The sequence below is a fragment of the Artibeus jamaicensis genome, unplaced genomic scaffold (genome assembly GCF_021234435.1).
Source record: "Artibeus jamaicensis isolate MK-2021 breed Jamaican fruit bat unplaced genomic scaffold, CSHL_Jam_final contig_797, whole genome shotgun sequence".
NCBI lineage: Eukaryota > Metazoa > Chordata > Mammalia > Chiroptera > Phyllostomidae > Artibeus > Artibeus jamaicensis.
In genome coordinates, this window is record NW_026521977.1 from 27,781,229 (window position 1) to 27,798,588 (window position 17,360).

The following is a 17,360-nucleotide window of genomic DNA, read 5'->3' on the forward strand; positions in this document are numbered from 1 at the left end:
ATTGCTGCCTCAGACCCTGGGCCTGCCAATGGCAGATCATCCAGGCTCCAAGGGACTCAGGCTGTCCCCAGGCTTCTGCTCTGCCATCTTTAGCTGTCCTCCTTTTGTCTCATGCTTACAAAATCGGGGCTGTCCTTCCGAACCTCAGGCCTCCATTAAAGACAGAACATATAATAAAAAGAAGCAACAAAAAGGGTAAAGGCCTCGCTGCTATAACAAAGAGCTCCCCCTGTAACCACACAGGGACATGAACAGTAGAAGTTGACTTCTCTCTCATGTAACAGTCCCAAGGTAGGCAGGCCACACTGGCAGGTGGCCCTGCACCACACAGTCAGGAATCCAGGCTCTTCCCCTCATGTTGCTCCCACAGCCCTATGACATTGACCTCGTCTGCATGGTCACAGCTGCATTGTAGATATACTGGGCTCCCAGGTTATGGGAAGAGGAGGAGAGAGCATGGAGGAGCACACGCCTAAGGTTTTAAGGCCCGGATGTGGACAGCAGCACACACATCACCTCCCTTCCCCAACCACTGAGTCACATGTCTTAGTGACCCACAAGGCAGGCTGGGAAGTAGAGTCTCTGGCTGGGCAACCATGTGACTACCTTTCAGTTATTTGGGCTAATGGGAGATTGAATTTTGGTAGGTAGTTACTAGTGTCCACCACACAGAGTTAGCTTCTGAGTCCTTGTTGAACTCAGGGACAGACAGTCAACACCTGTGTTTCCAGGAGTTCTCAGGCCCTACTGATTCAGACCACTGTCTCCTAAACCTGGGAGGTTGCTTATGTCTCCAGAAGTCATCTTCTTCTGCCATTTTTCATGGTCTCAGCCAAGGCCAGACAATAGGGCTGCGCCTACAAGGCCTGGCTCGCTACAGCCCTCACCTCCACAGTGATGACCTCCTGTCCCACCCCACAGCTTATACACACGCTGGGCCATTTCTCTGCAAAAAACTAAAACTTCACCCTTTATGAATGTAAACAATTAACGTTCCTTAAGTTAAATCCAAAAGCAAACAGTTTGTGCAGAAAGCACAACTCCTTGAGGCCTTAGACCCCTAAGAAACGTCCCCACCTCCCCTTTCCTTGATAAGGAACAAAAAAACCTGGAATCCGTGGAACTTACTGTGTTAGCCTATCACAACTTTAATGCAAAGGAGTGAATTCAGCTAATGGGGAAATTGCAGGTACAATGTAAGGGGCAGACTAGAGACCAGCGTACATGCAGGTGTCCTGTGGCCCCCAGAGAGCCCAGACTATGCCCCTCGTACCCAGCAGGGAACAGCCCCTGGTCTCTCTCTGAGAAGGGCTTCTGGCCTGTATACAATGTACATCTCTTCCTTGGGGGCCCACACTCATCAGAAAAATTAATCCCTGCTGATATGACAAAGGAAGGGGCCCTTCCAGGAAACCAGGGCCTCTCAAAAGACAAGATTCCCCTGTTTGCCACTCAGTTGCGTGTCACAGTGAAAGGCCAGGCCTCAGGGAGAAGAGACTGGAGCAGGCATCGCTGGAAAGCCATCCCACGGCCCCAGGTGTGGCCCTGGAACAGGATTCACCAGATAAGGTTCAGATGACCAGCTCAGTTTGTTTAAGTCTCTCATTCCCCAAAGGGATGACTTGATCCCAAAGGTGACAAGGTGACCAGAAGGCATCCTCCGCCTGCCTGTAACTGGCAAGCAGGCCATCCCATCCCTGCAGGAAGGGAGGGTGTGAGCATCCCAGAATGAGGACCAGAGGCCTGGTGGAGGAGGAGAGGGCCTGGGGCAGAGCTGGCACTGGGGACTCTGCATCTGCCCTGGGGCTGCTGCACGGTGCTTATTTCCCCTAACCCTTCCAGTTTTCTGTGGGAAACAGTCAGCGTGTGATACTTTAAATGTACTCCATAGGTTTTACTCCCCCCCTTTTTTTATTGATGTTCAAACACAGTTGTTTTCATTTTCCCACCACCACTTTCCCCTGCCCACCTCCCACCCTCAATCCCACCCCACTCAGCTCAGTTCACAGGTCCCTCATTCATGTTCGTTTTCGTCCCTTTTCCTTCTTTCCTAGGTTATTTCCCTCTCCCCTCTTCTCTGGTTAATGTCAGTTTGTTGTCAATTTCAATGTCTCTGGCTGTATTTTGCTTCCCAGTTTGTTTTGTTAATGAGGTTCCACTTATAGGTGAGATCATATGGTATTTGGCTTTCACTGCTTAACTTCCTTCACTTAGCATAATGCTTTCCAGTTCCATCCAGGTTTCCGTAAAGGATAGGAGCTCCTTCTTTCTTTCTACCGTGTAGTATTCCATCGTATAAATGTACCATTGTTTATTAATCCACTCATTTACCGATGGGCATCTAGGCTGCTCCCAGCATTTGCCTATTTTAAATTGTGCTGCTGTGAACATTGCAATGCATAGGTTCTTTTGGGTTGGTGTTTCAGGGTTCTTAGGATATAATCCTAGCAGTGGAATTGCTAGGTCAAAAGGCAGATCCATTTTTAGTTATCTGAGGAAATTCTATACTGTTTTCCACAGTGGCTGCACCAGTCTGCATTCCCACCAACAGTGCACTAGGGTCCCCTTTTCTCCACAATCTCTCCAGCACTTATTGTTTGTTGATTTGTTTATGATGGCCATTCTGACCTGTGTAAAGTGGTATCTCATTGTGGCTTTAATTTGCATCTTTCTGATGACTAGTGATGCTGAGCATCCTTTCATATGTCTCTGGGCCCTCAGTATGCCCTCCTTGGAGAAGTGTCTGTTCAAGTCCTTTGCGCTTTTTTTAATTGGGTTTTTTGTCTTCCTGGTGTAGATCGTGTGAGTTCTTTATACATTTTTGAGATCAAACCCTTGTCTGAGGTATCATTGGCACATATGTTTTCCCATACAGTTGGTTCCCAGTTTCTATGTTTTTATTATGGAACTTTTACTTAAGGAGTAAAACCTTCTTACACCAATAACCCCCGCCCCAATACCCATGCCTAGCTTCAAAAGTTATCAACACTTTGCCTACCTTGTTTCATCAACCTTTCTCCTTTCTTTTTGGTGAATATTCTGAGTATTTAAAGCAAATCTCAGGCATCTTACCAGTCAATTAAGTGGCACTAATTAAATGGCGTCTGAAATGGAACAAACAGCCAGTACCCCCTACTCGGAACCATACTAGCTAGGATTCTGAGTAAGGGGTTTGAGACCAACGGGCATAGTCCAGCCCCCTAGCTTTACAACAAAGAGAACTCAGGAGAATTGAGCCGCCCAGTCTTGGTGCTTGAGCGGGAATCAGGGAGAGAAGTCAGCCCTGGTGCCTGCTGGTAAGTGGCGGTCCCGGGCTGGTCACCGACTTCCCAGGCGGGTCCCTGGGAGTGGGGAACGGGGAGCGGGGGCGGGGACACTCCACTCCCCGCGAACAGGGAGAAGCAGAGTCGTTACCCGCACGCACTTGTGGAAGCTCAGGCCTGGTGCGGGACAGGCCGGGGATGCGGCGGGATCCTGAGATGTGCAAGCCGTGGTAACTGGAGCGGGGGATTGTGGGGCTGACTGGGGCGAGGTCCCAAAGTTGGGGTAGCCTTGGAAAGAGGAAGGAACCTGCTCTCGCGACCAGCGGGACAACCGGGGGCTGAAGGTAGGCTGGGCCTAGGTCTCCCCTCAGTCGCCCCCGGGCTCCCACTGAGAAGTTGGCAGCGGAGCTGGCGCTGTGCCTGCGCCCAGGGCTGGGAACAGGAAGTCATCTCCCGAGGGCGCGGCACTGGGTGAGACGCTGTAGGTGTGTTGCGCAGGTGCCAGTCAGGGCAGCGGGAGCCCACAGTCCGTCAGCGACCAGAGAAGTGAGCGAGGGGTCGCTTGCGCTTGCTGGGAACGCCAGCCATCGGGCAGGAGCTTGCGGCTGGGCCTGGCGTGAAGAGGAGGATTTTGCAAGGTGGAGACAACCCGGGGAGAGGGTGATGCATTCAGGCTCGGACCCGACCGCAGGGGGCTAGAATTGGGGGATCAGGGCAGACATGTTAGGGGCGGTATGGCCTCGGGCGTCTGAGAATGCTGTTAGGAATCTGAGTTGGGAGAGGGTCTGAGGCGGTGACAGTGGGGGAAGGAGGGAACTGTAAAGAGGTTTGGGAACAGTGAGCTGGGGGGCTGGCAGGGATGGGGGTGTCTTTAGACCTGGAGGGACGTGGAACAGTGCCAAGAATGGGGAGCGCGGAGAGCGCAGTCCCGCGAGGGGGGGGACCAGGAGCGAATGCACCTTTGGATAAACGGAGGGGAGGGAGTTAGCCTTCGTAAGAGACAGGGCCGGTGGCGCTTGCAGGTAGGGGACCGAGGCTCCAACGATCAGAAGAACCTTCCCTGGCTGCTGAGATCCGCCTCCTCTAGCGAACGAGAGGCAGCCCGGGCCTCAACGCGAGCTGACTCTGAAGGCCTTCTCTCTGAGACTATGGCTTTAAGAATGACGTTGGCGTGCGGCCTCTTTAAGGAAGCGGTCGGGGGCGTGCCCGGAAGTGAGTCCCGGTACCGCCCCGCTGGGAGCGGTCTCTTAAGCCTGGAGGCTCCGGGCTGACCTATAGCCTGCGCCCCGGGAAACCCCACGCTGTAACCCAGCTTCCCCCGGCCTCCTTTCTCGACCCTTGGACCCCACCCTGAGCCCTCCCCTGCATCCCTCTTTTCAGAACACCCGCCGCAAGCTTGCCCTCTCTCTATAAACGCCCCTCTTCCATAGCAGCCGATGCCTCTCTCTCCCAGACCCTCTTCCCCACCTTGTCGGCAATTTTCCAGCACCCTGGCCCTGAATTTCTCCTCCTCCTGCCACTTCCTTCCATTCCTCTCCCTTAGGCCCCAGCCTCTTCTTCTCTGGTAGGTCATCTGCCTGTTCACTAGTCCTTCCCTATATCTTCTCTCACACCTGAGGCCTGTGGGGTGAGAGCAGGTTGTGAAGCTCACCCTGAAACGGAACTTCTTCATACAAGGGAAAGGTGGTCAGGCCTCTAGGCCACGCCTCATCTGTCAGTTGAGGGCTGTGGCCTGCAGAAAGCACATTTGAGCTCACTGCTCTTGACTCCAGGAAATCAGTTCTGGCTGTGCAGTGACCCAGCTCCTCTGCTACCATGAACAGGGCCCCTCTGAAGCGCTCCAGGATCCTGCACATGGCACTGATGGGGGCCCCTGACCCCTACAGCGAGCCGGAGGCCAGCCAGGAGAAGCCCTTTCTGCTTCGGGCACTGCAGATTGCATTGGTGGTCTCTCTCTACTGGGTCACCTCCATCTCCATGGTCTTTCTCAACAAGTACCTGCTGGACAGCTCCTCCCTGCAGCTGGACGCCCCCATCTTCGTCACCTTTTACCAGTGCCTGGTGACCACACTCCTCTGCAAGGGTCTCAGCACACTGGCCGTCTGCTTTCCTGGTGCACTGGACTTCCCCACGCTGTACCTGGATCTCAGGGTGGCCCGCAGTGTCCTGCCCCTCTCCGTGGTCTTTATAAGCATGATCACCTTCAATAACCTTTGCCTGAAGTATGTGGGTGTGGCCTTCTACAACGTGGGCCGTTCACTCACTACGGTCTTCAATGTGCTGCTCTCTTACCTGCTGCTCAAACAGACCACCTCCTTCTACGCCCTGCTCACCTGTGGTATCATCATTGGTAAGTGACCAGCCAGGGCCATGGGAAATACAGGAGGCACTGCAGCCAAAACCCTAAGGAATATCCCTCTCAAGCGTCTTTGGACTTTATCTGTCCCAGCTCCCAAGATGCCACAGTAATAAGAGGAAAATCCTGGGACCCAGAGAACAAACAACTTGCTTGAGGTCCCCCAACAAGTTAAGGCCACAGTCAGGGCCCCTCATACAAGGTAAAATTATATTTCACTGAGGGAAAAACCAAAGCACAGAGAGGTTTAGAACTTCTCCAAGATCACACAGCTAATAAGTGGCAGAGTTGGGATCTGATCTCAAGCACTCAGACTCCATGCACTTGACCACCATGCTCACTGTGCTGTATTGCCATGTCCTGACTCCCCATCCAGTGGTCTTTCTAGAAGACAGTGCATCTTTTCATAAATGTTCTGTCACCCTGACCTTGCAGGCTCATAATAATGCCTGAGACAGTGGCAGGGGATACACTTTGAGAGACATGAGCTCTCTTCACAAACTTGACGTTAGCTCTCTTCCCCAAAACTCACCATTATTGATGGGGACATTGTGCTATCATTTCACTTATAGCATGTCCTTTGTTCCCCAGAGGTCCCTGGGTGGTGGCATCACGGTGAGCATCTCCATTCAAACAGGGAAACTGAGGCTCAGGGAGGTTCCATTACTTGCCCAAGGCCACACAGCCAACAATGCAAGGTTGGAATGCAAACAGAGTGGCCAGACTGCCAGGCCTGTGCTTCTAACCACTCTGCTCTGTTCTTGTCCCCCAGAAGTTAAAGCTGCACTATCTGGTACAGCAATCACTGGCCACATGTCTCTTTCCACTTAAATTGCAGCAGGTCCTCAAATACCATGGTTTTCTTATAACAATGCTGAGATGCATAGGAACTTAACTCTCGTTTATATCGATTAGCCTATGGTAAACTGATTTACTTCCATGTTGTTTTAGTGGCAGAATCTATGGACCACATTAAGTGAAGACTCCTGTAATTCAAACTAAAGGCAATGTTGAAAATTTAGTCTCAGTGACAGGCATTGTAACCTGATTCTGTCGCCACTTTTCTTCAAATGCTCAGTAGCCACATGTGGCCAGTGGTGACTGTTAGGACAACTTAGGTTATAGAACACTTGTTTTGTTGCAGCACACCAGGTAGGAGCACCCCCAGCATCCCTGCCTGGCTTCCTGGGCCTCTGTCATCCAGGAATGAGATGCTTCTTTAAATTTGTTCAGGCTTTTCCTGGTGCTGGAAAGTTGATCTTGCTTGACCTGCATATTCTTCACCAGTGACTCAGAGACCCAGGCCCAGGGGCGCTGGTTAAGGGCAGCAGCCCATCCCATGCCACCTGTCCTAGAAAATGTCCTCTTTGTTCAGCAACTGCTGCATGAGGGCTGCTCAGTCTAGCCCCAAGTTGGGGGCAGGACAGGGGAGAAGGGAGCAGGCTAGAGTGGGAGGAGCTGCCAAGACCCCCAGCATATCCCTCTCAGCTGCTCCCCTTTCCCCTTCCTCTCTCTCCCCCATGCATCTCCACTTCAGTCCTGCAGACCTGTGCGTGTGTGTTTGGGATGCTCTTGGTGGGAGAACTTGCATGCAGGAAGGTGATGTCACTAGGGAAACTGGGCCCAGATCCGAAAAGTAATAAAAGTAGCTGATGGTGAGATTGCTACTGAGAGGTGCAGCCACTGGCCAGCCAGATGGGGCCAGGCCCTGGAGGCTGGTGCTTGTGCCGGCCTCAGTCCAACCTGTTCCCGCTCTGGAGTGACTCCCTTGCCTGCTCCTTGTTGGGGAAGGTGGGTCAGAGGCCACTACTCCAGCCCCCTCCTCCCTGCTCCCAGGTCATACAGTGCCTTTCAAAGCTCCTTCCAGCTGAGAGTCCCTCTGGGGTCTGTCCCTCCTAGACCAGAAGGGAACCAGCAGGAGGACTGAGGGTGCTCCAGCTAAGCACCTGCCACCCCCAGCAGGGCCATGGGTAACTTGTTGGCAAAGGCTCTGCCAAGAAAGGGAGCTCTGGGAGAGCAGGCCTACGATGCAGTGGGTGCCTGGTCTCCCCTAATCCTCACAACCACCTCCAGAACAACCTCCATTCATTCATTCATTCAACAAATACTCCCTGAGACCAGGCACATACATGCCAGGGGCTGTGCCAAGCATTGGGGAGACATGTTTGGAAAAGGTACACTCGGCTCCTAAGCTCCTGGAGGTCACAGTGATGATGCATGGCTGTCCATGAGTGAAGATGGAACAGGGAGAGCTGTGAGGGGACAGAGAGGGTGCAGTGGGAATCCTGGCTGTGGCGGGGAGGGCAGGTGGGTGTGAAGGGGGTCATGCAAGCAGCCCTTCTGGAGGAAGTACCAGATGGATGTGAGGAAGGGGTGAGGTATAGCACGTTCATTCTCCATGGCTGGGCCCGAGCAAGACTCACCAGATGCGAGGCTGCCCAAGTTAGTTAGTCTGGAATATTTTAAGGGCAATGGGGAGGCAACATAGGGGAGCTTTAAGCGAGGACATGACCTGAGCAGATCTGTACTTTAGGAACGCCATTCTGGTTGCAGAGTGCAGAGTGGCTTGTTTGGGGGGCAGGGGTGGTGCATCAAGAGAGTGGCCCATATCTCTGCCACTCAGGGAAATGGGAGCTCAGAGAAGTTCAGTGAACTTTTCCCAGGCCACCCAGCCTCTAAATGGCAGAGCCCAAATCTCTCTGACTCCAGAACTTTTCCTACTCACAACCCCCCACACCATGTTGCCAGAGGCTGAGGCAGGGGATTCAACATGTGTAAGATTCAGCCCTGTCTCTGGGAAGGTGGGGTCTTGCTGAAGAGACAGCACTGTCCCTGTGGGCAGGTTCGCTGCAGCCCAGGTCACAGCAGGGGTCTGGAAGGGAAGCAGAAGCAAGAAGTGATCTGGTGGCTGAGGGTATGAGGAAAGACTCCCCCCACCCCAGAAGCTGACTTTGACCTTGAAGAATGAGTTGAAACTCTGAGAAGGAGGAGGGTGTTTGTGGTGCTGGAGACAAACAAGGACACAGCCCCACCAGCATGAGAAGCAGGAGATCAGAGCACAGCCAGCCTGGGTGGTCGCAGGATGGGGACAGCTGGCAGAGTTGCAGGAAGCCCAGGTGCCAGGCTGAGGAGCACAGACCAATAGTGGGGAGACTCAGAGGCCCTGTGAGCAGGAGGTGACAGAGGATTGGAGCCTAAGGAAGTGAAGCGTGACTATCCCAAATGACCTGCAGCCACAAGTGATTCTAACTCACTACAGGCTTCTTTTTTACAGACCAGGATGCCCAGCCTCTGAGACCTTAAATCACTTGCCCAAGGTCACTGTCACCATAAAGTACACATCCTATAGGGCTTGACCCAAGTGCTACTTTCCAGATGCCTCAGGCCAGCACCATCACCCAGTTATGGGTTCTTGCAGCACCCTGTACTGTTTCACAGGCCTCATTACAAGTGTAATTAAAGAAGTAATTGGGCATTAATTGTTTTACTATCTTTCTCCTTTGCTAGAATGCGTTCTCCAGGAGAAGCATTCTTGGCCTGGGCCACGCCCCCAGCCCTTGTGTGGTGCTTTGCAAACAGTAGAGACTTTGGCACATTTATTGCAGGGAGGGTGGGAGAATGGGGTGGTGAGGGCAGCGTTACATTCTGTGAATTAGGGCAGCAAAATTCTCTGTCCTCCTTTCTCCCATTCTCATCTCCCTCCCCACCTCCTCTCCCCTCTGCAGGTGGCTTCTGGCTTGGTGTGGATCAGGAGGGGGCTGAGGGTACCCTGTCTTGGACCGGCACCCTCTTTGGCGTGCTAGCCAGCCTCTGTGTCTCACTCAACGCCATCTACACCAAGAAAGTGCTCCCAGTGGTGGACGGCAGCATCTGGCGCCTGACCTTCTACAACAATGTGATTGCATGCGTTCTCTTCCTGCCCCTGCTTCTGCTGCTCGGGGAGCTGCGGACCCTCCGCCTCTTTGTCCAGCTGGGCAGTGCCCACTTCTGGGGCATGATGACACTGGGAGGATTGTTTGGTTTTGCCATTGGCTACGTGACAGGCCTGCAGATCAAGTTCACCAGTCCCCTGACCCACAACGTGTCGGGCACGGCCAAGGCCTGCGCCCAGACGGTGCTGGCTGTGCTGTACTACGAGGAGACCAAGAGCTTCCTCTGGTGGACAAGCAACCTGATGGTGCTCGGGGGCTCCTCCGCCTACACCTGGGTCAGGGGCTGGGAGATGAAGAAGGTCCAGGAGGAGCCCAGCCCCAAGGAGGAGGAGAAGAGCAGCATGAGGGTGTGAGCTCCTGCCAGGGCCTCGGGATGGCCTGTCCCAGGAGAACGCCCCTGAAAGCCGGAAGACCTCTCTTACCCAGAGCGGACAGCCCCCAGGGGCTATGATTACGAACCAATGGGAGTTAGATGGTCAAATGGAACCAGTGTTTCAAGCGATGTCAGAATGTTGCCAATCCTCCCTGGATCCGTTTTTTTAACTGGGGGTTTTGTGCTCCCCTAGAGAGGAAGGACCCCTGTGGGGAGAGCACACTAGCCCTTGGGGAGCAGCACAGTGATGCACCCCTTCCTGCCCCCCTCCCAGGGCCTTTTCCCTGCACATGTCCACAACCTTTATGGAGCAGTGTGGCAAAGTGCTCAGGGACATGAGGCTGTGATCCCGCCACGGGCCCAACGAAGGCAGTTGGGAAACCTCAGGTGTCCAAGTTCCAGGGAGGCAGCACAGCTTTGGCCCCACTAACCCAGCTTCCTTGAGAGGGGAGTGGGGGCTGGGCTGAGGGGGAAGGGGCCAGTATTCCCTCTTCTCTGCAGAGACCACCAGGCCCTGCAAAAGGGGGCCAAGGATCAGTTGTGCCCATTCCTGGCCCTGGCACCTCCAGAGACCACTGGGAAGTGGCCCTGGAATGGGGTGCATCATGGGAGACTGCCCTTTCCCACCACCTGCACCCCATGTTTCCGGCTCCTGAACATGGGAACTGCAGACCTTCCACTGTGAGGCAGGGTCCTGAGCACGCTCCCCAGTCCGGAAACAGGCTCAGCTGCCTGGCTCAGCCAACAGAGTGCGGCCCGGGGCCACTTCTGCTTCTCCAGCTCTGCCTCCCCCAGAGCTTCTCCCCTGGGGGCCTGATGGAGCCTCTTCCCTGGGTCAGTGGACAGTTGTGATTTTCCCTGAGGACGGGGCTGGCAGAGCCCTTTTGTCCCCTCACTGTCCTCCTGGGCCTTCGGGCAGCTTTGGTCCTGTCCCTTCTGTTGGGCATTTTGTTCCACCATCTCCCCTGGGGTGACTTCCGGTGGGTTTGGTCCCTATAGGGGACTGGAGGGAGAGGGCATCTTCTCACCACCCCCTCCTCCAGGCCCCCCACAATCCCAGGTGGTTTCAACTGATGTTGGTGGGGCCTGATCCCCTGAATTGTATGTGACTTAATTAAAACCCGAGTCAGGAATCCTGTGTGTTGGGGAGAGTGGGATGAGTGCGGGAAGGTACCCCCGCCCCCGGCAGTGCCTGGACCTGATTCATTGTTTGTAAAGGTTGTATTTCTTTATTTTTAGAGAGAGGGGAAGGGAGGGAGAAAGAGAGAAACATCAGTGTGTGGTTGCCTCTCACACAGCCCTCCTGGGGACCTGGCCAGCAAGCCAGGCATGCGCCCTGACTGGGAATCCAACTGGCGACCTTTTGCTTCACAGTCAGCACTCAATCCACTGAGCCACACCAGCCAGGGCCGGACCCGATTTGTGAACCAGCTCTCCCCTGCCCTGGCCAAGCCCAGGTATGAGCAGGGCAGCCCCTCAGAGAAACGCCTGCTCTCTCCCTCTCTCCAGTCAGGCCTTTTCCCTGGGAGGTGGGTGACCAGACCTGGGCTTTCATATCAGCAATAGCTGCCCTTCACTGGGCACTTGCTGGAGGCTGGGCACCGAGCTCAGTGCTCTACACCCAGCGTTCACCCTCACAGCCCCCGCCCGCCACACCCCTGTTGCACACACACCCTGTGAGGTGGGCACCACCGCTGACCCCCCTTTTGTATATGAGGATACATCCGCTCAGAGACGAGCACAGGAAGGAAGAGGCAACAGGAGGAATGAAACTGGGGTCCCCGCCTTCAGAACCCTGGGACCGAGCCACAGTGCCCAAAACTGCGCTCAGCATTTCTGAGCACTCGGGGTGCCAGGTGCTGTGATAGGTCATATTAACGTGACAACCCCAACCTGCTGCTTTGATGGGCTCACACAGAAACACACATCTCAGCCCCATCACAGGCTCAGTAATGGACACAGCTGCTGCCCTGCGGCCTCAGAAGACGGAGAGACCAAGTCTGGGGGACCAGCCCAGTCCTCCTAAGGACCAGGATGTGTGAACTGAGTTGAACTGAGGAGGGGCTCCAGGGGGAGGGCAGAGCCACTGAGCAGCCAACAAGGGCGTGCCAAGGGAAAGGCGCATTTGGGCAGTGGAGACAGGTTCGGGGTGAGGGCCAGAGTGGGGGGGCCACGCCGGAAGTACTCTGCATGCTCCAGCCCACCCAGACTTGGTCCTCTTGCTTTTTCGGCCAGCACCAAGTCCCCTGGACAGAAGAGACCTTATCAGTTCTGCACCCTGCATGCAGTCAGAAAGCTGAGACAATGTCCTTCTGCATGTTCCTTATACCTTCTTAGACAAGATTCCAGAAATAACCAATTTTAACTTTTTACCAGAAAATTTAAATGCAGACAAAGATACATGCACCCGGCTTCATTTCAAATACCAAACTAATTCATAAGTTTAGAACAATTGGTGGGTCCCAACTCTGAGACAACAATGCAACAACCCAGCCCACCTTGCAACACTCTCTCACACACCCACAAAAATGTGTCCTGTGTGTTGCTGCCTGCGGACCCCCATTGTCATGCAGGCGGCAGCCTTCCATCAACACCACTGCCCCAGCCCATCTCTGGTGTTTAGAGGGGGCCAGCTGGCCTCCGGGAATGTTTTCCCTGCTCCTTCCTCTGACTGCCCCGCCTACCCCTCCTCTTTGTCCCTTTCTGTGGGCAGGAATGTAGCAATGAGGCTTCCTGCTAAAAACTGGTGGGTGAAGATGGGGAGTTTAGGAGCCGCACCCTGGCCTGCTGCTGCCACACTCTGGTCCTTCAGCAAGCAACTCTCGTCACTTCTGCTGTTGAAAAGCACCTGACCAGAAGTCAGGAGCCTGGGTTCCACCTCTGAGAAGGGAGATGGCCTGGGCCAGGCCCCCTAGCCTCTCTGTACCTCACTTTCCCTATCTGAGTTATGGGGATAGCTCTTGTCCTTCCTGCCACACAACATGGATGTGAATCAGTGTTCGGGATAGTTCCCAGAATCCCACGGGTCTGGCTAGTTTCCACATCAACAGACAACAGTCTCTGTCCCAACTGTTCACTGTGAGCCCAGCTCCAGGGAGACCAACAGTGGCAAAAACTAAAAGCATTAAAAAAAGAAGAAGAAGAAGAAGAAGAAGAGGAGGAGGAGGAGGAGGAGAAGAAGAAGAAAACAAATGATGCTGTGACAAGGACCATCAAGGAAAAGCCGAGATGGAGAACTGCAGAAGGCACCTTCCCCAGATGGAACAGTCAGAGGCGGCCTCTCAGAACACAGTGTTAACCCCGGACTCCAGGGAAGGGAGGAGCCGTCCTGAGGACAGTCAGGGACAGGGCATCCCAGGCACAGGCTGCAGCCCATGCAGAGGCCCTGGGGAGGCAGAAGAGTTGGGTGTGGGAAGGACCAGGGTAAAGGCCAGGGTAGCAGGGGCAGAGTTGGGGGGTCTCCTCCCAGGGAAGGCAAATGCCCAGAGACAGGAAAGGGGATAGAGACAGATTTGACAACCTCTGCCATTACTTGGAAATGCTGGTAAGTTTTGGCTCCACTCATCAGGGAGAAGAAAGGAACCACAGGTCAAGTTCAAGCTAGGAAGCACTGCTCAGTAGTCCCCCTTTATCCAATGGGGATACATTCCAAAAGCCCTAATGGATGCCTGAAACTAGGTTAGTACTGCACCCTCATACACTATTTTTCTTATATAGACATACTTTCAGCTTCTCTTTGGCATGTATGAATTCCCAGCATCACTACACTTGCCCATTGGGCCGCTATTAAATAAAATATGGGACATGTGACCACAAGGGCTGCTATACCAGGACAGGACAGTCGACCTGATAACCGAAGTGGCTAATAACTAGTGGGTAGGGAGCGACCACAGCCTGGAGTCACTGGGCAAAACGATGACACACACAGAGGGTGGACCGGTGAGGGACGCACCATCCCACTGCACCCAGCAGAATGGCGCACATTTAAAACTTGTGACCTGGGTGTCCCTGGAATTTCCCATTTCATATTTCCAGGCCACAGTTGGCCATGGGCACCTGACACCCCTGGTAACTGAAAGCACAGAAAGGACAACAGTGGGAGAGGAGGCGTGTCCCGACCACAGCAAGGCTGGGTGGGGGCTCAGTGCCCCGGCCAGGCACTGAGGCACCAGGACTTGATTTCTATGTTGAGAAAGCCCCTCTGGCTGTTGTGAGAAGAACGACCTCACAGGAAAGGCAAGGGCTGCAGGAGGCCATGGTGGAGGCCAGGTGAGAAGTGGCGGTGGCTTCGACTGTGGTGGTGGCAGTAGACACAGAGAGTGGACGGACCTGAGATGCATTTTGAAGGTGAAGCTCCAGACCTTTCAGACGGACTGCACGTGGGGCTGAGGAAAAGGAAGGAGTCAAGGATGATAGCAGAATTCTTGAACACAAAACTGGGGACGGAGGTGCCATTTACTGGACCAGGAAGACGGAGGGGTGAGGGGCGGGCCTGGGATCAAGTTTATTTTGGGACATGTTAGGTTTGAGATGTTGATGGGTCGTGATGAGACCTCATCCAGTGGTGATGTCAAAGGGACTCTGGGATGTTAGGACTCAGGCAGTGTTTGTGAAGGAGAAAGCACCAAAGAAACGGTGTATTATCCCAAAACTTGGCAGCTGTAAACAGCCATTTGGTTTTGCTGGTGATGTTGTGGGTCAGAAAGGGCACAGCTGAGCGGTCCTTGCTCAGAGTCCCTCAAGTGGTGGCATCTGCTGGCTGGTGCTGAACATCCAAACCACTCACTCAGGTGCTGGCAGCTGATGCTGGCCGTGGGCTGGGAGCTGCAAGCAGCTGGCAGCTGGAGCATCTGCCCATGACCTCTCTAGCATGGTGGTCTCTGGGGGGTCGGACCTCTTACCTGCAGTTGGTGTCCTCACTGTGGTTTGCAGGAGGAGTACCTGGAAGCTACCTGGCCTTTTCTGACCCAGCCTGGAAGTCCCTTTGTACCACTCTGCCTTTCTTTATTGGTTGAAGCAACTGCAAGCCCGCCCAGAAGCAAGAGTAGGAAACAGAGACGCACGCCCCATGGGAGAACACGGGATGGGCATCACAACGGCCACACAGCCCTTCTCATGGCCGCCCCCTGACTACAGCCCTCCGCACATGTCTGGGTGTCCCTTGCCACTCAGTGCGGACCCCCGCTCCGTCACGCCCGAGCCCCGTCCTGCACAGAATTCCCAGGACGCCCTCTCAGAAGTCACGTTGAGGTGCGCATGCTGTGCCTGTAGTTTCCAAGCCCTTCGAACGGTGCTTCTAGTCACAAATGACAGGATGATCGTTATCGCTGAGGCCCTGCAGCCGAGACCTGTGCTCCTTCCTCACTTTGTGGAGTCATCTGTGCTGCCACTGACGTTGCCTTTGGTCCCCGCTGTCTGAATATTGACATTACAGTTCCTAAAGGGCAGGAAGCTTGCTTTTCAGTCAATACATATTAAACACCCACCATGTGCCAGGCATATGTCAGAGATCCAGACCAACCGCAGTCCCTGTGTTCTCGGGCTTATCGCCCTTCTTCAAGTTCAGGTGAGCAAAGAATAAGAGCAATCAAAAAGGCAAATAGTAAGTAATATATCCTTAGGCTTAATTAGGAGACAGGCAGTATCGGGGGTGTGGCTTTAATTCCGGGGATCAGAGGCAAACTTCTCCAAGTAAAATGGGAGACCAACTCTGAATGTGACAAAGGAGCAGTCAGGAGAAGATGTGAATTAGAACATGTCAGGCAGACAGATCAGCAGGTGCAAGGGCACTGGGGTGGGAATGTGGTGGGTGTGACTGAGGGAAGGCGAGGCCTGGGAGGCTGAGAGGCGCTGAGAGGCACTGAGAGGCGAAATCAGGTTGTGGTAGGTAGAGACTGTAAATCCTAAGATATACCAGTTAATTTTCTTTTGGTGGCAACTAAGAAATCAGCCCTGGCTGGTGTGGCTCAGTGGATTGAGCACCAGCCTGAGACCCAGAGGGTCACTGGTGCCATTCCCAGTCAGGGCACAGGCCTAGGTTTTGGGCCAGGAACCCAGTAGGGGGCACACAAGAGGCAACCACTCAGTGGTGTTTCTCTGCCTCTCTGTCTCCTTCCTTCTCCTCTCTCAAAAGAAATAAATAAAATCTTTTTTTTAAATCCCCTGAAAGTAGCCGTGGTGTTGGCCCGGCACACCCAGCGCCCGTCCAGCCGGCCATCTGTGCAGACTGCAACTGCTGTCCACAGGTGGAGTCTACTGAATCCTTGACTCAGGGCTGAACTTGTGACTTGCTCTGACCAAGGTACAGAAAAAACATTCTGGGGCTTTGGAATCCATGTTTTAAAGGGACCTCTGTTTCTCCCCCGGCTATTCTGACACAACCACTCTCAGGAGGCCGGAGGCAGCCATGTGGAAAGGCCACATGGACGGGAACCAAGGCACCTGGGCAACAGGTCTGGCCCACCCCCCAGGTGGGCGTGGCCACAGGGTGGTCCCACACAAGACCAGCAGAAGAGCCACCTGATCAGCCCACAGAATCTAGAGAAACAAGGAATAGTTTTTGCTTTTGCCTGCAGAACCCTGTTCCCAACACTGGGACCTTTTTTATTAACAGACCCTGGATTTACCAGTCCTGTCCCTGGTTCACCCACTCCTAATCCTTCTCTGCAACATGGGCCCTGCCTTCAACATTCTCCACCCTGCCTCCAGCTCTGCAGCTTGGGCTCCTTCCCTGGTGATTACATTCCCTGCATTGCTGCCTCAGACCCTGGGCCTGCCCATGGCAGATCATCCAGGCTCCAAGGGACTCAGGCTGTCCCCAGGCTTCTGCTCTGCCATCTTTAGCTGTCCTCCTTTTGTCTCATGCTTACAAAATCGGGGCTGTCCTTCCGAACCTCAGGCCTCCATTAAAGACAGAACATATAATAAAAAGAAGCAACAAAAAGGGTAAAGGCCTCGCTGCTATAACAAAGAGCTCCCCCTATAACCACACAGGGACATGAACAGTAGAAGTTGACTTCTCTCTCATGTAACAGTCCCAAGGTAGGCAGGCCACACTGGCAGGTGGCCCTGCACCACACAGTCAGGAATCCAGGCTCTTCCCCTCATGTTGCTCCCACAGCCCTATGACATTGACCTCGTCTGCATGGTCACAGCTGCATTGTAGATATACTGGGCTCCCAGGTTATGGGAAGAGGAGGAGAGAGCATGGAGGAGCACACGCCTAAGGTTTTAAGGCCCGGATGTGGACAGCAGCAAACACATCACCTCCCTTCCCCAACCACTGAGTCACATGTCTTAGTGACCCACAAGGCAGGCTGGGCAACCATGTGACTACCTTTCAGTTATTTGGGCTAATGGGAGATTGAATTTTGGTAGGTAGTTACTAGTGTCCACCACACAGAGTTAGCTTCTGAGTCCTTGTTGAACTCAGGGGC

At 53.9% G+C, this 17,360-nt stretch overlaps 1 protein-coding gene across 3 annotated transcripts; it reads left to right on the top strand.

Annotated features, from left to right (window-relative positions):
• Positions 1-3,548: 3,548 nt before the first annotated feature.
• On the top strand, positions 3,549-11,099 carry LOC119064483 (GDP-fucose transporter 1). Of its 3 annotated transcripts, none has more exons than XM_037166255.2 (3): positions 3,549-3,607; positions 5,087-5,613; positions 9,345-11,099. In XM_037166255.2, the coding sequence occupies exons 2-3, from the start codon at positions 5,118-5,120 to the stop codon at positions 9,902-9,904; spliced, it is 1,056 nt and encodes a 351-aa protein (XP_037022150.1). In that variant the 5' UTR covers positions 3,549-3,607; positions 5,087-5,117; the 3' UTR covers positions 9,905-11,099. The 3 variants fall into 3 exon arrangements, with proteins under 3 accessions (XP_037022150.1, XP_037022151.1, XP_037022149.1); XM_037166256.2 differs by lacking the exon at positions 3,549-3,607 and adding an exon at positions 3,745-3,901; XM_037166254.2 differs by lacking the exon at positions 3,549-3,607 and having other exon boundaries at positions 4,161-5,613.
• The last annotated feature ends 6,261 nt before the right edge of the window (positions 11,100-17,360 follow it).